We start from the raw sequence: 14,161 nt of genomic DNA, 5'->3' as shown, positions 1-14,161 counted from the left end.
CAAAGAACTTTCCATATACCATTTCAACAACCCTATGAGGTAGTTTTTATTATTATCCTCATTGTGTGGATGAGGAGGGATGCTAAGTTACTTGGCCGGGGTTATACAGCTAGGGTCTCAGGGAAGATTCCATCTTAGGTCTTCCTGACCTCAAGTCTAATGCTTTATCTACCATTACATGGTACCTCTCCAATTAGACAATTAATTGGAGGAGTAGACAGTTCATAACACCTTTGATTTAGAATGCAAAGAAACTCACTATATTTGTTTATGGTAAAATTCCAAGTTGTGGAAGAACAGAGGCATCTTAATACCCTACATTTAGAGTCAAAAAGTTTTTTAGGAAAGTTCACTTTCTGAACGCACTTTCCCCTTTAAATTGTTTCTCCAAAAATGTACCTCAGTTTGAAAAAAGTGCCATATTTGGAGTCAGAAAGCTTGGCTTTCATCCTTTGTCTTCTATTTACGACCAGGGTCATTTGGGGCAAGACATCTTATCCTTCTGCATCCCTCCTTCTCTCTCTTTTTCTCTCTCTCCTCTCTTCTCTTTCTTCTCCTTTCTCTCCTCTATTCTCCCTTTCTCCGCCTCTCTTTTTATAAAAGAAAACAACAAGATTCTCTCTCTTCTCTTTCTCCTCTCTTCTCTCTCTCCTCTCTTCTCTCTCTCCTCTCTTCTCTCTCTCCTCTCTTCTTTCTCTCTCTTCTCTTTCTTCCTCTCTTTTTCTTCCCCTCTCTCTTTTCCTCTCATTCTCCCTCTTTACAAAATAAAATGAGGAGGTTCAACTAGATAATCATAATGGGGCTACACTATTAGAAACAAACAAAAGAACAACTAATTCAGTCAATGTTAAAAGCAGTAGGCATTTTTGTTGGATGTGTTTAAGGGAAACCTGCAAATATTAACTTGGGATACCTAAACAAGTATAGTAGGGGAAGCAAAGCCAACAAAGGAAGTGTATAAAGGTAGTGAATCTCACTACTTGAGATGGGGCAGCAGCTTCCACAAAAGGAATGCCTTTGACTCTACCACCGTGGGCTGGACAACCCTTCAAAAAGAGGAGAAAGGAGGGAAAGGGATAGAACTAAGGATTGTCATCAATGATCTTTGGACTTGATAGACCACAGGCTGCAGAAAGAGTGTAAAGTCTATTTGTTCAGGTGTTTTAAAGAGAGGGGTGTAGACCTTTCTAAGTCTCTACTTGTTTTCTTTCCCCCTGGTATGACAAATGGGATGATAAAGGTATTATTCCCAATTACCTGGGAAGATGGAATTTTTTTGGCTTCTGAAATTCTGGGTATAGATTTTAGATATAGAAGTTTCCAGAGAAGGAGCAAGGCAGGAAATGAGGTACTAACAAGTGGGTGGAGCATGCATATAGTCTCTTGCCAGCAAATCTAGTCTATCAGGACTATGATAATTTTTTGGAGTCCTTTCTAGCTCTGCAATCTATGTTCCAATAGAAGCCCCTCATTTTACAGGAGAGGAAACCAAGTTTCATATAATTCAAGCCAGAGGTCACCCAGAGAATGGGCAACAAAAGTGGGATTTGAACCCACGTCTTCTGATTCCAAATTCAGAACTCTTGTCATTACAGTCTCAGTTCCTCTCCAAGCCTGAATCACTCAGGGGTACAATGGTGCTCCTTCCCTTTTCCCTTTTTGTCTGTGGGACCCAATTTCTCAATTCCTAACAAGAAAGTAGAATTCTCTGGTAAAGTGAGCCAGTGGAGATGCACGAGATTGGGGTGATATGGGAGGGAGATTGCTGCTGGGAAATCTGGCCCTAGGCTTCAAGGAAGGGCTGGATTAGCAGTAGGCCCTGCCTTGGTTCTTACTACTACTCTGTCCTGCTCCTGCTCCCAAGTTTGAATCACACAATGACATCTCAGAGTGGGAAGGGACTATAGAGGCCACTTATCCTAACCCATAGGAGAAGAAGAATTCTGCCTTACATCAAAACTTGGTAGGGGTTATCCAAACTTTGCTGTAAGCCTCTATTAAGGGGGAGTCCATTGTCTTCTGGGGCAGCCCATTCCATTTGGGGATATCTTTGTTACCAAGTTTGACTTTCCGATATCAAGCTTAAATTTGTATCTGCAATCTGCACCCATTATGTCTGGCTCTACCCTTTGGAGCCAAGCAGAACAAACCCAATCCTTCTTCCCCATAGAAAGCCCAGAGGGAGACTGGGAGAGGGAGAATTTCAGCAACCTCCAGCCTTATCCTGACCTTAAACTTTTTGCTAGCATTTCAAACTGGAATGCCATTTCAAACTTCAAATGCCTCTTAGCCATAGGGAGAGTGATACAGCTAAACTGTGGCTCTGTAGTCAATGATTAGGGATTGAGAATTGATTGGCCCATCATACTGTACTATTTACCCATTAGAAGCCCTTGATTTAAAGACTGACTTATCCTACCCATGATGCATATGACAGCTGCACATTTCAGTATTCTAACTCCATTCAATCAGAAAGATGATTACAAATTTACATATAATGAAAGGAAAAAGTTGTTTGGTTCATCCATCTTCCCTTCCCCTTCCCTCAATCACCAAAACTTATTAATGGTTATTATGCCAGTCCTGATCACTAGGTAGACAGTGGATATTTCTATTCTAAGTAGTTTTCTGAGGAGCTATCCCATTTTTCTCTCTTTTTTTAACCTCCAAAGGAAAAATAAAAAACATGTTTTCAAGTGAAGACTTTGGCCCTCTCACGAGGCTTGTGCTGGTGAATGCCATTTACTTCAAGGGGCACTGGAAACAGAAATTCAGAGAAGAAGAGACACAGCCAATGGATTTTACCATTAAAGAAGGCTCTATAACCAAAGTGCCAATGATGAAGATGCAACTGAGGACAAAGTTAGGTAATTTTGAGATTTACTCTGTGAGGCAAGGAAACCCTTTGACCTCTCTAGGCCCAGGGGCAGGAGTCATTTATCTGCATCTGGGTAGGGAATTATCATACAAGGAGTATGGACAAAATCCTAAGTGTGAAAAAACCCCCAGCAATATATCACCTTGAGTACATTTCATTAGTGATGTCCAATGCATTACACTTAACCCCACCCCCCATTTTGTATGGTCCAGGCATATTGGTCTTGTTACTTTTCCTTTCACATGTTACTTTGTCTGACACATCTGTATCTTTCTCCTGGTTGTTACCCATGCCAGGCATGGTCTCCCTACTCACTTCAAACCATTGACATCCCTGGGTTCTTTTAAGAATTAATTTAAATAATATCATTTATAAAGCACCTTCCCAGGTCTCCCTAATTACATGAGCCTTCCCACCATCTAAGATTACCTTCACATAGGTATCTATGTGTTATCTCCTCCAATATTATGTAAGCTCCCAAGCATTTAGCACAGTGCCTATATATATATACATATATGTATGTGTATGTATTGAGTGTGTTATATGTGTTATGTGTGTATGTATGTATATATGCATGTGTATATGTGTAGGTTTTGTGTATGTGTATGTATATATGTTTATAAGTACATGTACATGTATATTTTATAATATAGAAAAAACTTAATACTTTGCTGATGGATTAATCTATCTTCTCTCTCTTTGGTTGTAGGTCACTTCACTCATTCACAGGTGAACTACCAGGTGGTGGAATTGCCTTATGAAGGGAATGAGTTTAGTTTAATTCTCCTGCTTCCAGCAGAAGATATAGCCATTGAGGAAGTAGAAAAAATTATCTCTGTGGATCAAATCCAAGGTTGGCTTAGTGAAATGCAGGAGGAACATGTGGAAATAAGCCTTCCTAGGTTTGTAACAGCATTTTATTATTCTGGTCTCTTTCTTCCATTTGCCTCACCCTCAGCCCTCTCCTTTCCTTTAGAGTGGATTCAGAATAGTAGGCTGCAAGGTGACAAATGTTTGGAGAAGACTACTGACATCAGCAAAAAGAAAAAAAAAACACATGGTTTCTGAGGTGGTGTTCTATTCTTTTGGAACAAAGATGGAGCTAACCTGACTTGGCATATATCCATTCTAAGGGGAATTGGATTCCAGAGCTCAGTCTTTTCTGTAAGGGATGAAGAAAGTAAGACTAGAGTAATAGGATTAAATGGAATTATTATAATCCTTTTATGGTTGTACCTTAGATTTCTCTAGTTGTTTCTTCCCCTCCCAGTAGAGCTTAAAGTATTTCCATTACTCCCAAATAAGAATGTTGATGGCAAATATAAGAAGTTATCCTTATCTTTTTTATCTCCCCAAAAGAAACTGTAGCCCTAGAACATGAATCCTAACATATACAGCTGTGATAAAGTTAGGCCATTTTACCGATGGCAGGGATGGTGGGGAGGTTGTGGGTAAAAGGAGAAATATGAAAGGTCTCCTCAATAGGACTGCTTGGGATGGAATTCAAATAATATATACCTATCTGTTAAACAGTTCTGAATGAACTTATGGCTTGTAATTGAGTCTTTTTGTCCACTTACTTGTTGTTATTTTAATTGATGTTGCTTTCATTTAGGCTTGAGAGGCAGTACCACATAGTACGTAGTATTGGAGTTAGGAAGACCAAGATTCAAATCCTATCTCTGATATTTACTAGTTATGTGACCTGCAAATCAACTAATCTCTGTCTACCTCAGGGAATTTCCTTGGAGGTATCTCTTTCATTTATTTATTTATTTATTTATTTATTTTTAGTAAGGCAATTGGGGTTAAGTGACTTGCCCAGAGTCACACAGCTAGTAAGTGTTAAGTGTCTGAGGCCAGATTTGAACTCAGGTCCTCCTTACTCCAGGGCTGGTGCTCTATCCACTGCGCCACCTAGCTGCCCTGGAGGTATTGCTTAATGGCCTCTAGGTTCCTATTTGGCTTTTAATTTATGATACGATAATGCCTTATATTCAGTGCTGGTGAAGGAAGTTCCCACCCTGACCTGTCTCAGTGCTGACTAAATTCCGCATTTATTCACTGTGTATTTTATCCATACTAAAGGATATTCTGGGATTGGTTTACAATTTATGAGAAGTACAAGTTCTTTGGTTTTTTTAAATGTAAAATAGGATCATAGAGATAAATTCATGGGGATGCTGCCTCTCCTTTTCTCTCACCCTAATCAAGACTTAACAAGAAGGGAATTGGAATATCAGTTATCTGTTCATCTTTCATTGAGAAGAAAAAAAATGACACTTTCTATTTAGGGTTCAAGATGTGATTATTAACTCATCCATTTCTGAAGCAGGATGGCTCAGTGGAAGGCACGCTGGACTTGAATCAAGGAGATCTGGATTCAAGTCTTGCATCAGTTACTTATTAGCTATGTAACCCTAGGCAAGTCCCTTCACTTCTTTGAGACTTTTGCTATCTTTAAAATGGGATAATAATAGCACGTCAGCTTTGTCTTTAGCACCAAATGAGATGACGTATGTAAAGTACTTTATAAACCTTGAAGTGCTATGTACATATAAATTATTATTATCATCATTGCAATGGAATATTTGTTTTTCTTTTAAAATGCTTTTATCGATATATTTTGTTTTGATATCACCTAAATATCCAAATATATTCTTTTCAACCTCATGATGGAGAAAGTTAATCTTTGTATCAAAGGGGGTGGGAAAGAGATAAAGTGCATCAATTTAGCAAAATGCATGAGCACATCAACTGTGTTTGACAGACAGCGTATTCAATATTCCACACCCATAGACTCCCACCTCTGCAAAGAAGGAAGCGAAATGTATGTTTTCACTTCTTTTCTGGGACACTTAGTCATTATGATTGTGCAGCATTCAGTTTTGTTTTTTGTAACAGAGCTTTTCTAGTATCTTCTTTTGTTTTTACTATAGCTGTACATTCATAGTTTCAGATTATGAAGGAAAAAAAAAACATAATCAAAATGATTTAGAACAGTAAGAGACCTCAGTGGCCATTTTCTACAACTATCTCATTTTATGGATGAGGAAAGTAATGCAAAGTGACTTGGCCCAAGATAATACAGGTGATCATTGACAGAGATGAGATTTGAACCCTGGGTCCTTGGACTCCATGTGCAACACTCTTTTCTACTATATGATACTGTGTATTACATTCATCAGATGATATCTTCTGATCCATTTAAATGGGGGTCCCAAACTTTTTGAAACAAAACTCTGAAACACACCCCCCAACAATTTTCTTCCCTCTACCAGGTAAAATAAAGTAAATTTGGATTATTCAGTTGATGTTGAAAGCTCAACCAATAGTTTTGCAGGGATGAACAGTAAGTTTTCCACACAACCAAAAGCTAGGCATAATTTCAACATGGAAATGTGCCTTCTAGTTTCCATGGAACTATTTATACCAACTTTCCTTTATTTTCACATGGGAACATCTAGATTTGTAAAAGTCAAGAATGAGCATATGAAAAAGGAACTGTCTTCTCAGCCTAATTCAACTAGATTCAACTTAAGGTTGTAATCATAAAAATCACAGCCACTTCAATAGCAAAGCCTTACAGAATTCTTTCTTCACATTAATTAGGGAAACATGACTGTTTCTAGAGAAGTGAGTAGACAGGAGGAATTTCTTTTTCTTTTCTTTTCTTTTCTCTTCTCTTCTCTTCTTTTCTTTTCTTCCTTCCTTCCTTCCTTCCTTCCTTCCTTCCTTCCTTCCTTCCTTCCTTCCTTCCTTCCTTCCTTCCTTCCTTCCTTCCTTCCTTCCTTCCTTCCTTCCTTCCTTCCTTCCTTTTTTTCTTTCTTTCTTTCTTTTTTGCAGGGCAATGAGGGTTAAGTGACTTGCCAAGGGTCACAGCTAGTGAGTGTCAAGTGTCTGAGGCTGGATTTGAAATCAGGTCCTTCTGAATCCAGGGCTGGTGCTTTATCCACTGTGCCACCTAGCTGCCCCCAAACAGTTTACTTTTATAAGTGTGAGTGTAAATGTACAAAATGGAAGATATGTTCACATCATAACAAGATCTTTCTAGTGTTTTACTTAAGTCAGGTTTGTTTCAAGTACATTATCCTATAGAACTCTATAGCAAGTAGTATTATAATAGTTCTTGGAATGCTTGTATACCTTTGTCAAATCAAATCAACAAACATTTATTAAGTGCTTACTATGTTCTAGGCTCTGGCTAAGTTCTGGGGATACATTGGAAAGCAAAAAGCAAAAAAAAATAATACTTGCACCTGAGGAGCTTATAGTCTAACAAGAGAGGACAACATATAAAAGGGAAGTGAAGGGGAGTAGAATGGAGAACATATTAGAACAGGGGCATGCAGGAAGAATACAGAGAGATTCAGGAGTAGAACAGCCTGGGGCTAGTCAGAATAACAACATGGACATCCTGAAAAGTAATGCACTAATGAAAGAAGGAAGGCAGCTGAGTCATGATGGTAAATCTGAAAGAATTAAGCAGAATTTTCATATATTGCGTACATTCTATTGGTGAATATCTTGCCTTAAAAGTCTTCCAAAGGGTGTAGTTAATAATAACTCAAACCCTTTCAGCTTTGCAAAGTGATTTCATATTGCTTAGAGGCAATTTAGATGGATCATAAAATGGGTAGTTAGGGATGAACTCAATTTGAATATTGCCCTAAAGCAATTCTACCTCTGTAGACCTGCACAGGTTTCTTAAGGTCTCTGAACCTGTTTCTTCATCTGTAAAATGGGGATAATAATGGCACCTACCTCAGGGCTGGTATAAAAATATTCTGAGACATAATTAGTGGGCTTTGCAAAATTTAAAATACTTTAGAAATGAGAACTTTTATCAATTTTATTAATAATGTCACTATTATATTTATTCCTTGAGTTGATACTTATAATAACCTTGATATTAGAGACATTTTCACTGGGTGATAAGGAAATTAAGTCAAGGAAAAATTTAGTGATTTATCCAAAGTAACACATGTAATTAGTGGTGGATACAACACTAGAACCCAGGTCTAGATCTAGTAAAATGTAAATTCCTTGAGGGCTGGCACTGCTTTGAACTTCCTAGCTCCAGGAACAGAAAATACATAAGAGGTACTTAATAAATGCTTATTGACCCATTGGTAGATGATGTTCCTATTCATCATCAACAAATTCATTCAAGATCCATCAATATTGATTTATTCCATTTATGCTTTGTATTAGATCCTTCCTTCCTTCCTTCCTTCCTTCCTTCCTTCCTTCCTTCCTTCCTTCCTTCCTTCCTTCCTTCCTTCCTTCCTTCCTTCCTTCCTTCCTTCCTTCCTTCCTTCTTTCCTACCTGCCTGCCTTCCTCTCTTTCTTCTGTGATTTTGCTGGTCTAGAGTGCTCCCTATGGGAGCATATCCCTATGGGAACATATCTTCTGAAAACTTTTCTGATGATTATAGTCAGAGATAAGTGGGGAGTTTGATGATTTGCCCAGCCATCACATGTAAGATGTAGGACTTGGACTCACATCTTACTGACTCCTAGGAAGAATCAATCTACTCCACTGTACCTCAAAGTACACAACATATATCTTATCCTCATTGTCCATGTGGTAAAACTGAGGTCCAAAGAAATTAAATAACTTGCCTGGGGTGATATAATTAGTCAAGAAGTGTCAAAGGTCAGATTTGAAGGATGGTCTTCCTATGTCCATGGGCAGCACTCTAGCCATCACAGTTTACTTACTATCCAGGAAAAATCGCATAATGTGAAGTGGTGTATATGATGTGGGCACTTAATAAATGTTTGTTGACTTAGACAGTCTAGACATTTCATGTCCCTTTTGAAACCTACTTATCACAGGTTCTGAGCATAGTCATTCAAGACCCTTTTCCCCTCTAGGAAAACTTAAAGAATAGATCATTTAGCTCTCTTGTTATCAGTTTTGACACTCAGCCTAGGAGGCATCTCTAAAAGTATACTTTCATGTTGCACTATGAAGAAGATTCTCATGACCACTGATTTAGAAATGGAAAAAAAAAATCCTCGGTTCAACTTACCCATTGGCACAGATGGTGAAAGCGAGGTCCAAAGTCTTGCCCAAGGTAATTCAGGTAACTAAGTGACATAGCAGATAGAGTGCTGGACTTGGAGTAGGGAAAAGGTGGGTTCGAATACTACCTCAGGCACTTCCTAGCTCTATGACTAAGTCACTTTACCTCTGTTGGTTTCAGTTTCCTTATCTGAAAAATGAGGAGGTTGTACTCAGTGTCTTCTAAGCTTCCTTCCAACTCTAAATCCATGATTGTATGGCAAGTAGTAAGTGACAGGTCCTCACATGTCAAACTCAGATCTCCTTCCTCTTTAGTACTGCTTCTTGGTATAGGGAATTCATACACAGTTAGGTGGTGCACTGCACAGATTGCTGCACCTGGAGTCAAGAAGACCTGAGTTTTCCTTTACTTGATAATTCTAGAATTTAGCTATGATATTCCTTGAGGTTTTCCTTTTAGGGTTCTTTCAGGAAGTGATCAGTGGATTCTTTCAATTACTAATTTTTCCTCTGGTTGTAAGACATTGGGGCAGTTCTCCTTGATAATGTCATGAAATATGTTGTCAAGGCTCTTTTTTTTTTTTTATCAAGGTCCTCAAGTAGTCCAATTATTCTTAGGTTGCCTCTCCTGGATCTATTTTCCAAGTCTCTGGTTTTTCTGAAGAGGTATTTTATGTTTTCTTCTTCTTTTATATTCTTTTGATTTTGCTTTATTTCTTGCTGTTGTCTCATTGAGTCATTAGCTTCCATCTGCCCAGTTCTGATTCTTAAGGAATTACTTACCCCAGTCAGCTTTTGCACCTCCTTTTCCATTTGTCCAATTGTATTTTTAAGGTATTATTTTCTTTTTCCAAGTTTTTGACTTTCTCTTGCATATCTCTCATTTCTTTTCCCAATTTTTCTTTGGACCTCTCTAATTTGATTTGTAAAATCCCTTTTGATCTCTTTCAAGAGGGCTTTTTGGTCTCAAGACCAATTCTTCTTCCCCTTTAAGTCTTCACATAGAGGCATTTTATCGTTGCTGTTCTCCTCCGAGTTTATATTTTAATCCTCCCAGTCACCACTTTTCTGTTTCTTATTTATATTTTAGCCTCTTTTGTGCCTTTTAAGGTTGAGTTCTGCTCCTTGGGTACAGCATACACTGTCCCAAACTTCTTCTGCCAGAGTCCAGGTACCGAGTCCCTGGCTTTCTGCTCTAAGGCATCAGCAGCTTGCAGTTTGCTCACTGCAATAGAGTAGCTCAGCCTAGTTAGGGAGCATATACCCCAGCTGGCAGATATCCTTCTGCATTGAGGCTGGAGGCCTCACAAGTTAGAACTGAGTTCAAATCAAATCTCAAACACTAGCTGCTTGATAAAGTAATTTGATCTCTGCCTGCCTTGGTTTTCTCATCTGTAAAATGGAAATAAAAATATTAATACCTACCTTGCATGGGGTCTGTAAGGATAAAATGAGATGTTATCTGTAAAGCACTTTGAGAAGTTTAAAATGCTATATATGATAATGCTGCTGATCTCTAAAGTAGAGGCACAGCACAAAACAGCTTGTTCAAATATTCTTTTCATGGTTAATTTAACAAAAAACAACTACTGGGGATATTTTTCTGACTGTTTCTGAGATATTAATGAAAACTAGAAGATTTTCACCTATGTGGGACCCAGGAAAGATGAAAAAACTTGATTAAATATAAAATGTAATTATTTCAAAAAAAAGTATTTCATTTCAAAGTCAATTGTGGTAAAAAAAAATTAATCTGGTAAGAGTCACGGAGAATGTTTCAAGCATTTCCTTTTTTTTTCCTACAGGTTTCAAATAGAACAAAAATTAGATTTCGAGGAAGTTTTCAAGGCTCTGAATATAACGGAGATATTTAGTGGTGGCTGTGACCTATCAGGAATAGCAGGTAGTGTGATGGATGATTGGCATATTATTCCAGATATTTTAAAGCATGTTTTCAGTTTTTTTCTTCCCTTAGTTATGCCCCTTAACTACTTAATTTTCAAACTTAAAACAATAGACCCCATAAAATGCAAGCATGGACTACATAAATGTCACTTCTGTACACTCAGACTGCCAACTAGCTCTCAGTATGCTTTCTGCTTAAATAGCTCCCTTCATAGATCTCACAAAACATTTTGGAACCATTAGTTAAGCCTGATAACTGCAATTTTTAGTGGATTTATGGAGTTAAAATGGAACCATGAGTCCTTATTTCAGACGTTTTCATTTCTAGATCTCTAAAATGGGAATAATAACTTCACAGCCCTTCTCTAAGGAAAGCTAATAAAAACTCTCATAAACCATTTTGCAAATGCTAATGTAGGAATATTAAAGTCCTTGAAACAGTCATCTGCAAGCTGCCGCTGTTCCTCTATTGTAGGCCTTGTCAAAAACTCCAGAACATTTGAGTGTCAGTCCACTATGGGCTAAGTATGGGCAGGGCACTGGTCATAGTGTGGGAAGATACAAAGACAAATATGGCACGGTCCCCACACTCAAGGATTTTACACTGGCTTGTACTCAGTCAACTTTGCCTCATCAAAGATTTTCCAGTGAAAATCTATAGCACAAAGCAGGTCACTGAATATTTCTGCTGAAGTTATACCTTGATCCATGATTGTTAGTTGACATAGAAATAGAATCAAGTACCTTGGATTATTTCTCCTTTGGATGAGTGAGTGGAAAACAATGTGACAAATTGGTGCCATCAAGCTTCAGATCCAATCGAAGATCAATCACTGAGATCGGTAATGCATGATGGGTGGCTCACCCATGGCTTTTCACGATGCATCCTTACAACCTGAAAGGAAAGTCAAAATTGCCCTTATCGATGTATTGATGTTGGTACTTTGATGAATTGCAAAGTCAGTAAATACTTGTTATTGATTGATACATTATGTACTCTGAAAGATCCAATGTGGTAATCTGACATAGACATACCTACGGGCTCTCTAGTAAGTATGACCTATGTAGCATGCTATAATAATTATTTATACTCTATAGGCTTAGAGCAGAGACTGCCCTTAAAGATAACAACTAGATGTATAATGGATAGGGCACCGGACTTGTAGTCAGAAAGACCTGAATTTAAATCCTGACTCAGACTGATAGTATAATCCAGAGAAAATCATTTAATTTCCATCATCCTCAGTTCCTTCATCTGTAAAGTAGGGATAATAATATCCTCATTTTACCATGAGATAATAACACTTACCTCTCAGAGTCATTGTGAGGATCAAATGAACCAACATATATAAAATGCTTCACGAACCTTAAAACAGTGTATATATTGGTTATTATTGTCATTAGCTTGGGATCATCTAAGCCAATCCTCTCATTTTTTTTTTTTAGTGAGGCAATTGGGGTTAAGTGTCTTGCCCAGGGTCACACAGCTAGTAAGTGTTAAGTGTCTGAGGCCGGATTTGAACTCAGGTACTCCTGACTCCAGGGCCGGTGCTCTATCCACTGCGCCATCTAGCTGCCCCCCCAATCCTCTCATTTAACAAATGTGGACATTGAAATCAGGAGAGGTTAGAAGTCTCAAAAATAGAAAACAACAAAGCTGAGATTCAAACCCAGGTTTTCCAAAAACAAATACAGCACATTTACCCCTGTATCACATTGCTTTGAGGGAAAAAAAAAAATAATGCCTTTGTCAATAAGAGTGGTGAATTCTGTCTGCTACCACTGGTCAACTCATCACTCTTGGTCTACAGAATGTCCTAGATATAAGAATTTGACATGCTGCCCCTGGGCCTCTCAGATTTTACTTCTAAAATAGTTTCATCAGAATTAAGCATTTGAAGCAATGTGGTTGGTGCTCATTGTTGAATCAGGAGAGGCCTGGATTTAAAAGTTATCTGGGCCTCAGTTTCCTCACCTATATAGAGGGGATATTACTTGTAACACAACTCATAGGTTAACAGAACCATATGGTCTGTCACATCATCTACCCCTCCTTGATTATAGGTTATCTAAAACCATGATAAATATACCTAATGTTTCTTCATGCCAGTTACGGATAACAAAAAGGACATAGTCCTGTTCCATTTTTCCACAAACCCCCTTTTCAAATTAACAGATGATCATTAATCAACACTTACTCATCTGTGAACCTATCTACAGGTTTTATTAATTAGCTACTATTTCAGTCTCCCACCAATAAGTATATCATGGGAGATTTTGTCAAATCGGCTGAAATCAAGGTATAATTGTTCAATAAAGGCATGTCCTACAAACCCAGAAGTTCCATCATATTAAAAAATAATCATGGGGCAGCTAGGTGGCGCAGTGGATAGAGCACTGGCCCTGGAGCCAGGAATACCTGGCTTCAGACATTTAACACTTACTAGCTGTGTGACCCTGGGCAAGTCACTTAACCCCCATTGCCCTGCAAAAAAAAATAATAATCATGCCAATTTTTCTTAGATTGTTAAGTGACCCTGTGCTGATTTTAGTGACTTCCCTTTTCTTTTCAAAATGCTTGCTCTTTATTAATCCTCTAGAATTTTGTTGTAGATCAATATGAAGACAGTCTGGAATTTCCTAAATTTATCTTTTTCCTCTTTGTAACATGGGTAATTTTTATTACTAAAGAGTTACATTATGGATGGTATAAAAAAAGGATAAAGCATGGGGAAGTAGACTAATCTCTTCTTTTTATATTAGCAGAATATAGATCTCTACAAAGAAATAGCATGTACCTCACTGCAATTGAGGAGGGTCTGCATGACTGGGAATTTGTGGATCTGATCCAGGACACATTCCCTGAAATATTACGGGGAAAGTGTGTGTGGAGGGGAGAAAGATGCAAAATGGGAGAGATGTGCTTTGTTCCCACAGCAATATCATTTTATTTCTCTCCTGTTATCTTCATCCAAACACTCCTATGCTTCTAATCTTCTATTCTGGAGTTTCTATATAAGAGCATCCTTTCTTTGTATGAACTGCTATTGCCCTGTCTCTCCTTTTTATCTGATTCCTTTCAACAAACTAAGAAAACACACATTCAACTTTCTAGCATCTCTCCCTATGATTTCTTACATATCACCAGCAGAGGTGATAGAATGACATTAACATATTCTATTAGTATCCAGGTAGGTAATTGTTTTGGCCTGGAGACTTAAACACATTTAAAGCACCTAGGTAATTTCTTGCTATCTATTTACCTACTGTGGCCTTTCATTTCTTCTTCATGTTGCTTGTTTGAAGACCATTCAGTCTTCTGGAGGATAGAGAAACAAACTAGAAAT

At 38.0% G+C, this 14,161-nt stretch overlaps 1 protein-coding gene across 1 annotated transcript in view; it reads left to right on the top strand.

The window, feature by feature from the left end:
* Positions 1–14,161, top strand: part of SERPINI2 (serpin family I member 2) — a 44,250-nt gene that overhangs the window by 9,281 nt on the left and 20,808 nt on the right. Inside the window, exons 4-6 of the mRNA XM_043997538.1 lie at positions 2,673–2,867; positions 3,588–3,780; positions 10,715–10,812. Coding sequence (XP_043853473.1) covers positions 2,673–2,867; positions 3,588–3,780; positions 10,715–10,812 — 486 coding nt within the window. The remainder of the gene's footprint in view (positions 1–2,672; positions 2,868–3,587; positions 3,781–10,714; positions 10,813–14,161) is intronic.

The sequence above is a fragment of the Dromiciops gliroides genome, chromosome 3 (assembly GCF_019393635.1).
Source record: "Dromiciops gliroides isolate mDroGli1 chromosome 3, mDroGli1.pri, whole genome shotgun sequence".
NCBI classification, from domain to species: domain Eukaryota; kingdom Metazoa; phylum Chordata; class Mammalia; order Microbiotheria; family Microbiotheriidae; genus Dromiciops; species Dromiciops gliroides.
The sequence above is the reverse complement of the archived record's forward strand: the minus strand, read 5'-3'. Positions and strand labels throughout refer to the sequence as shown.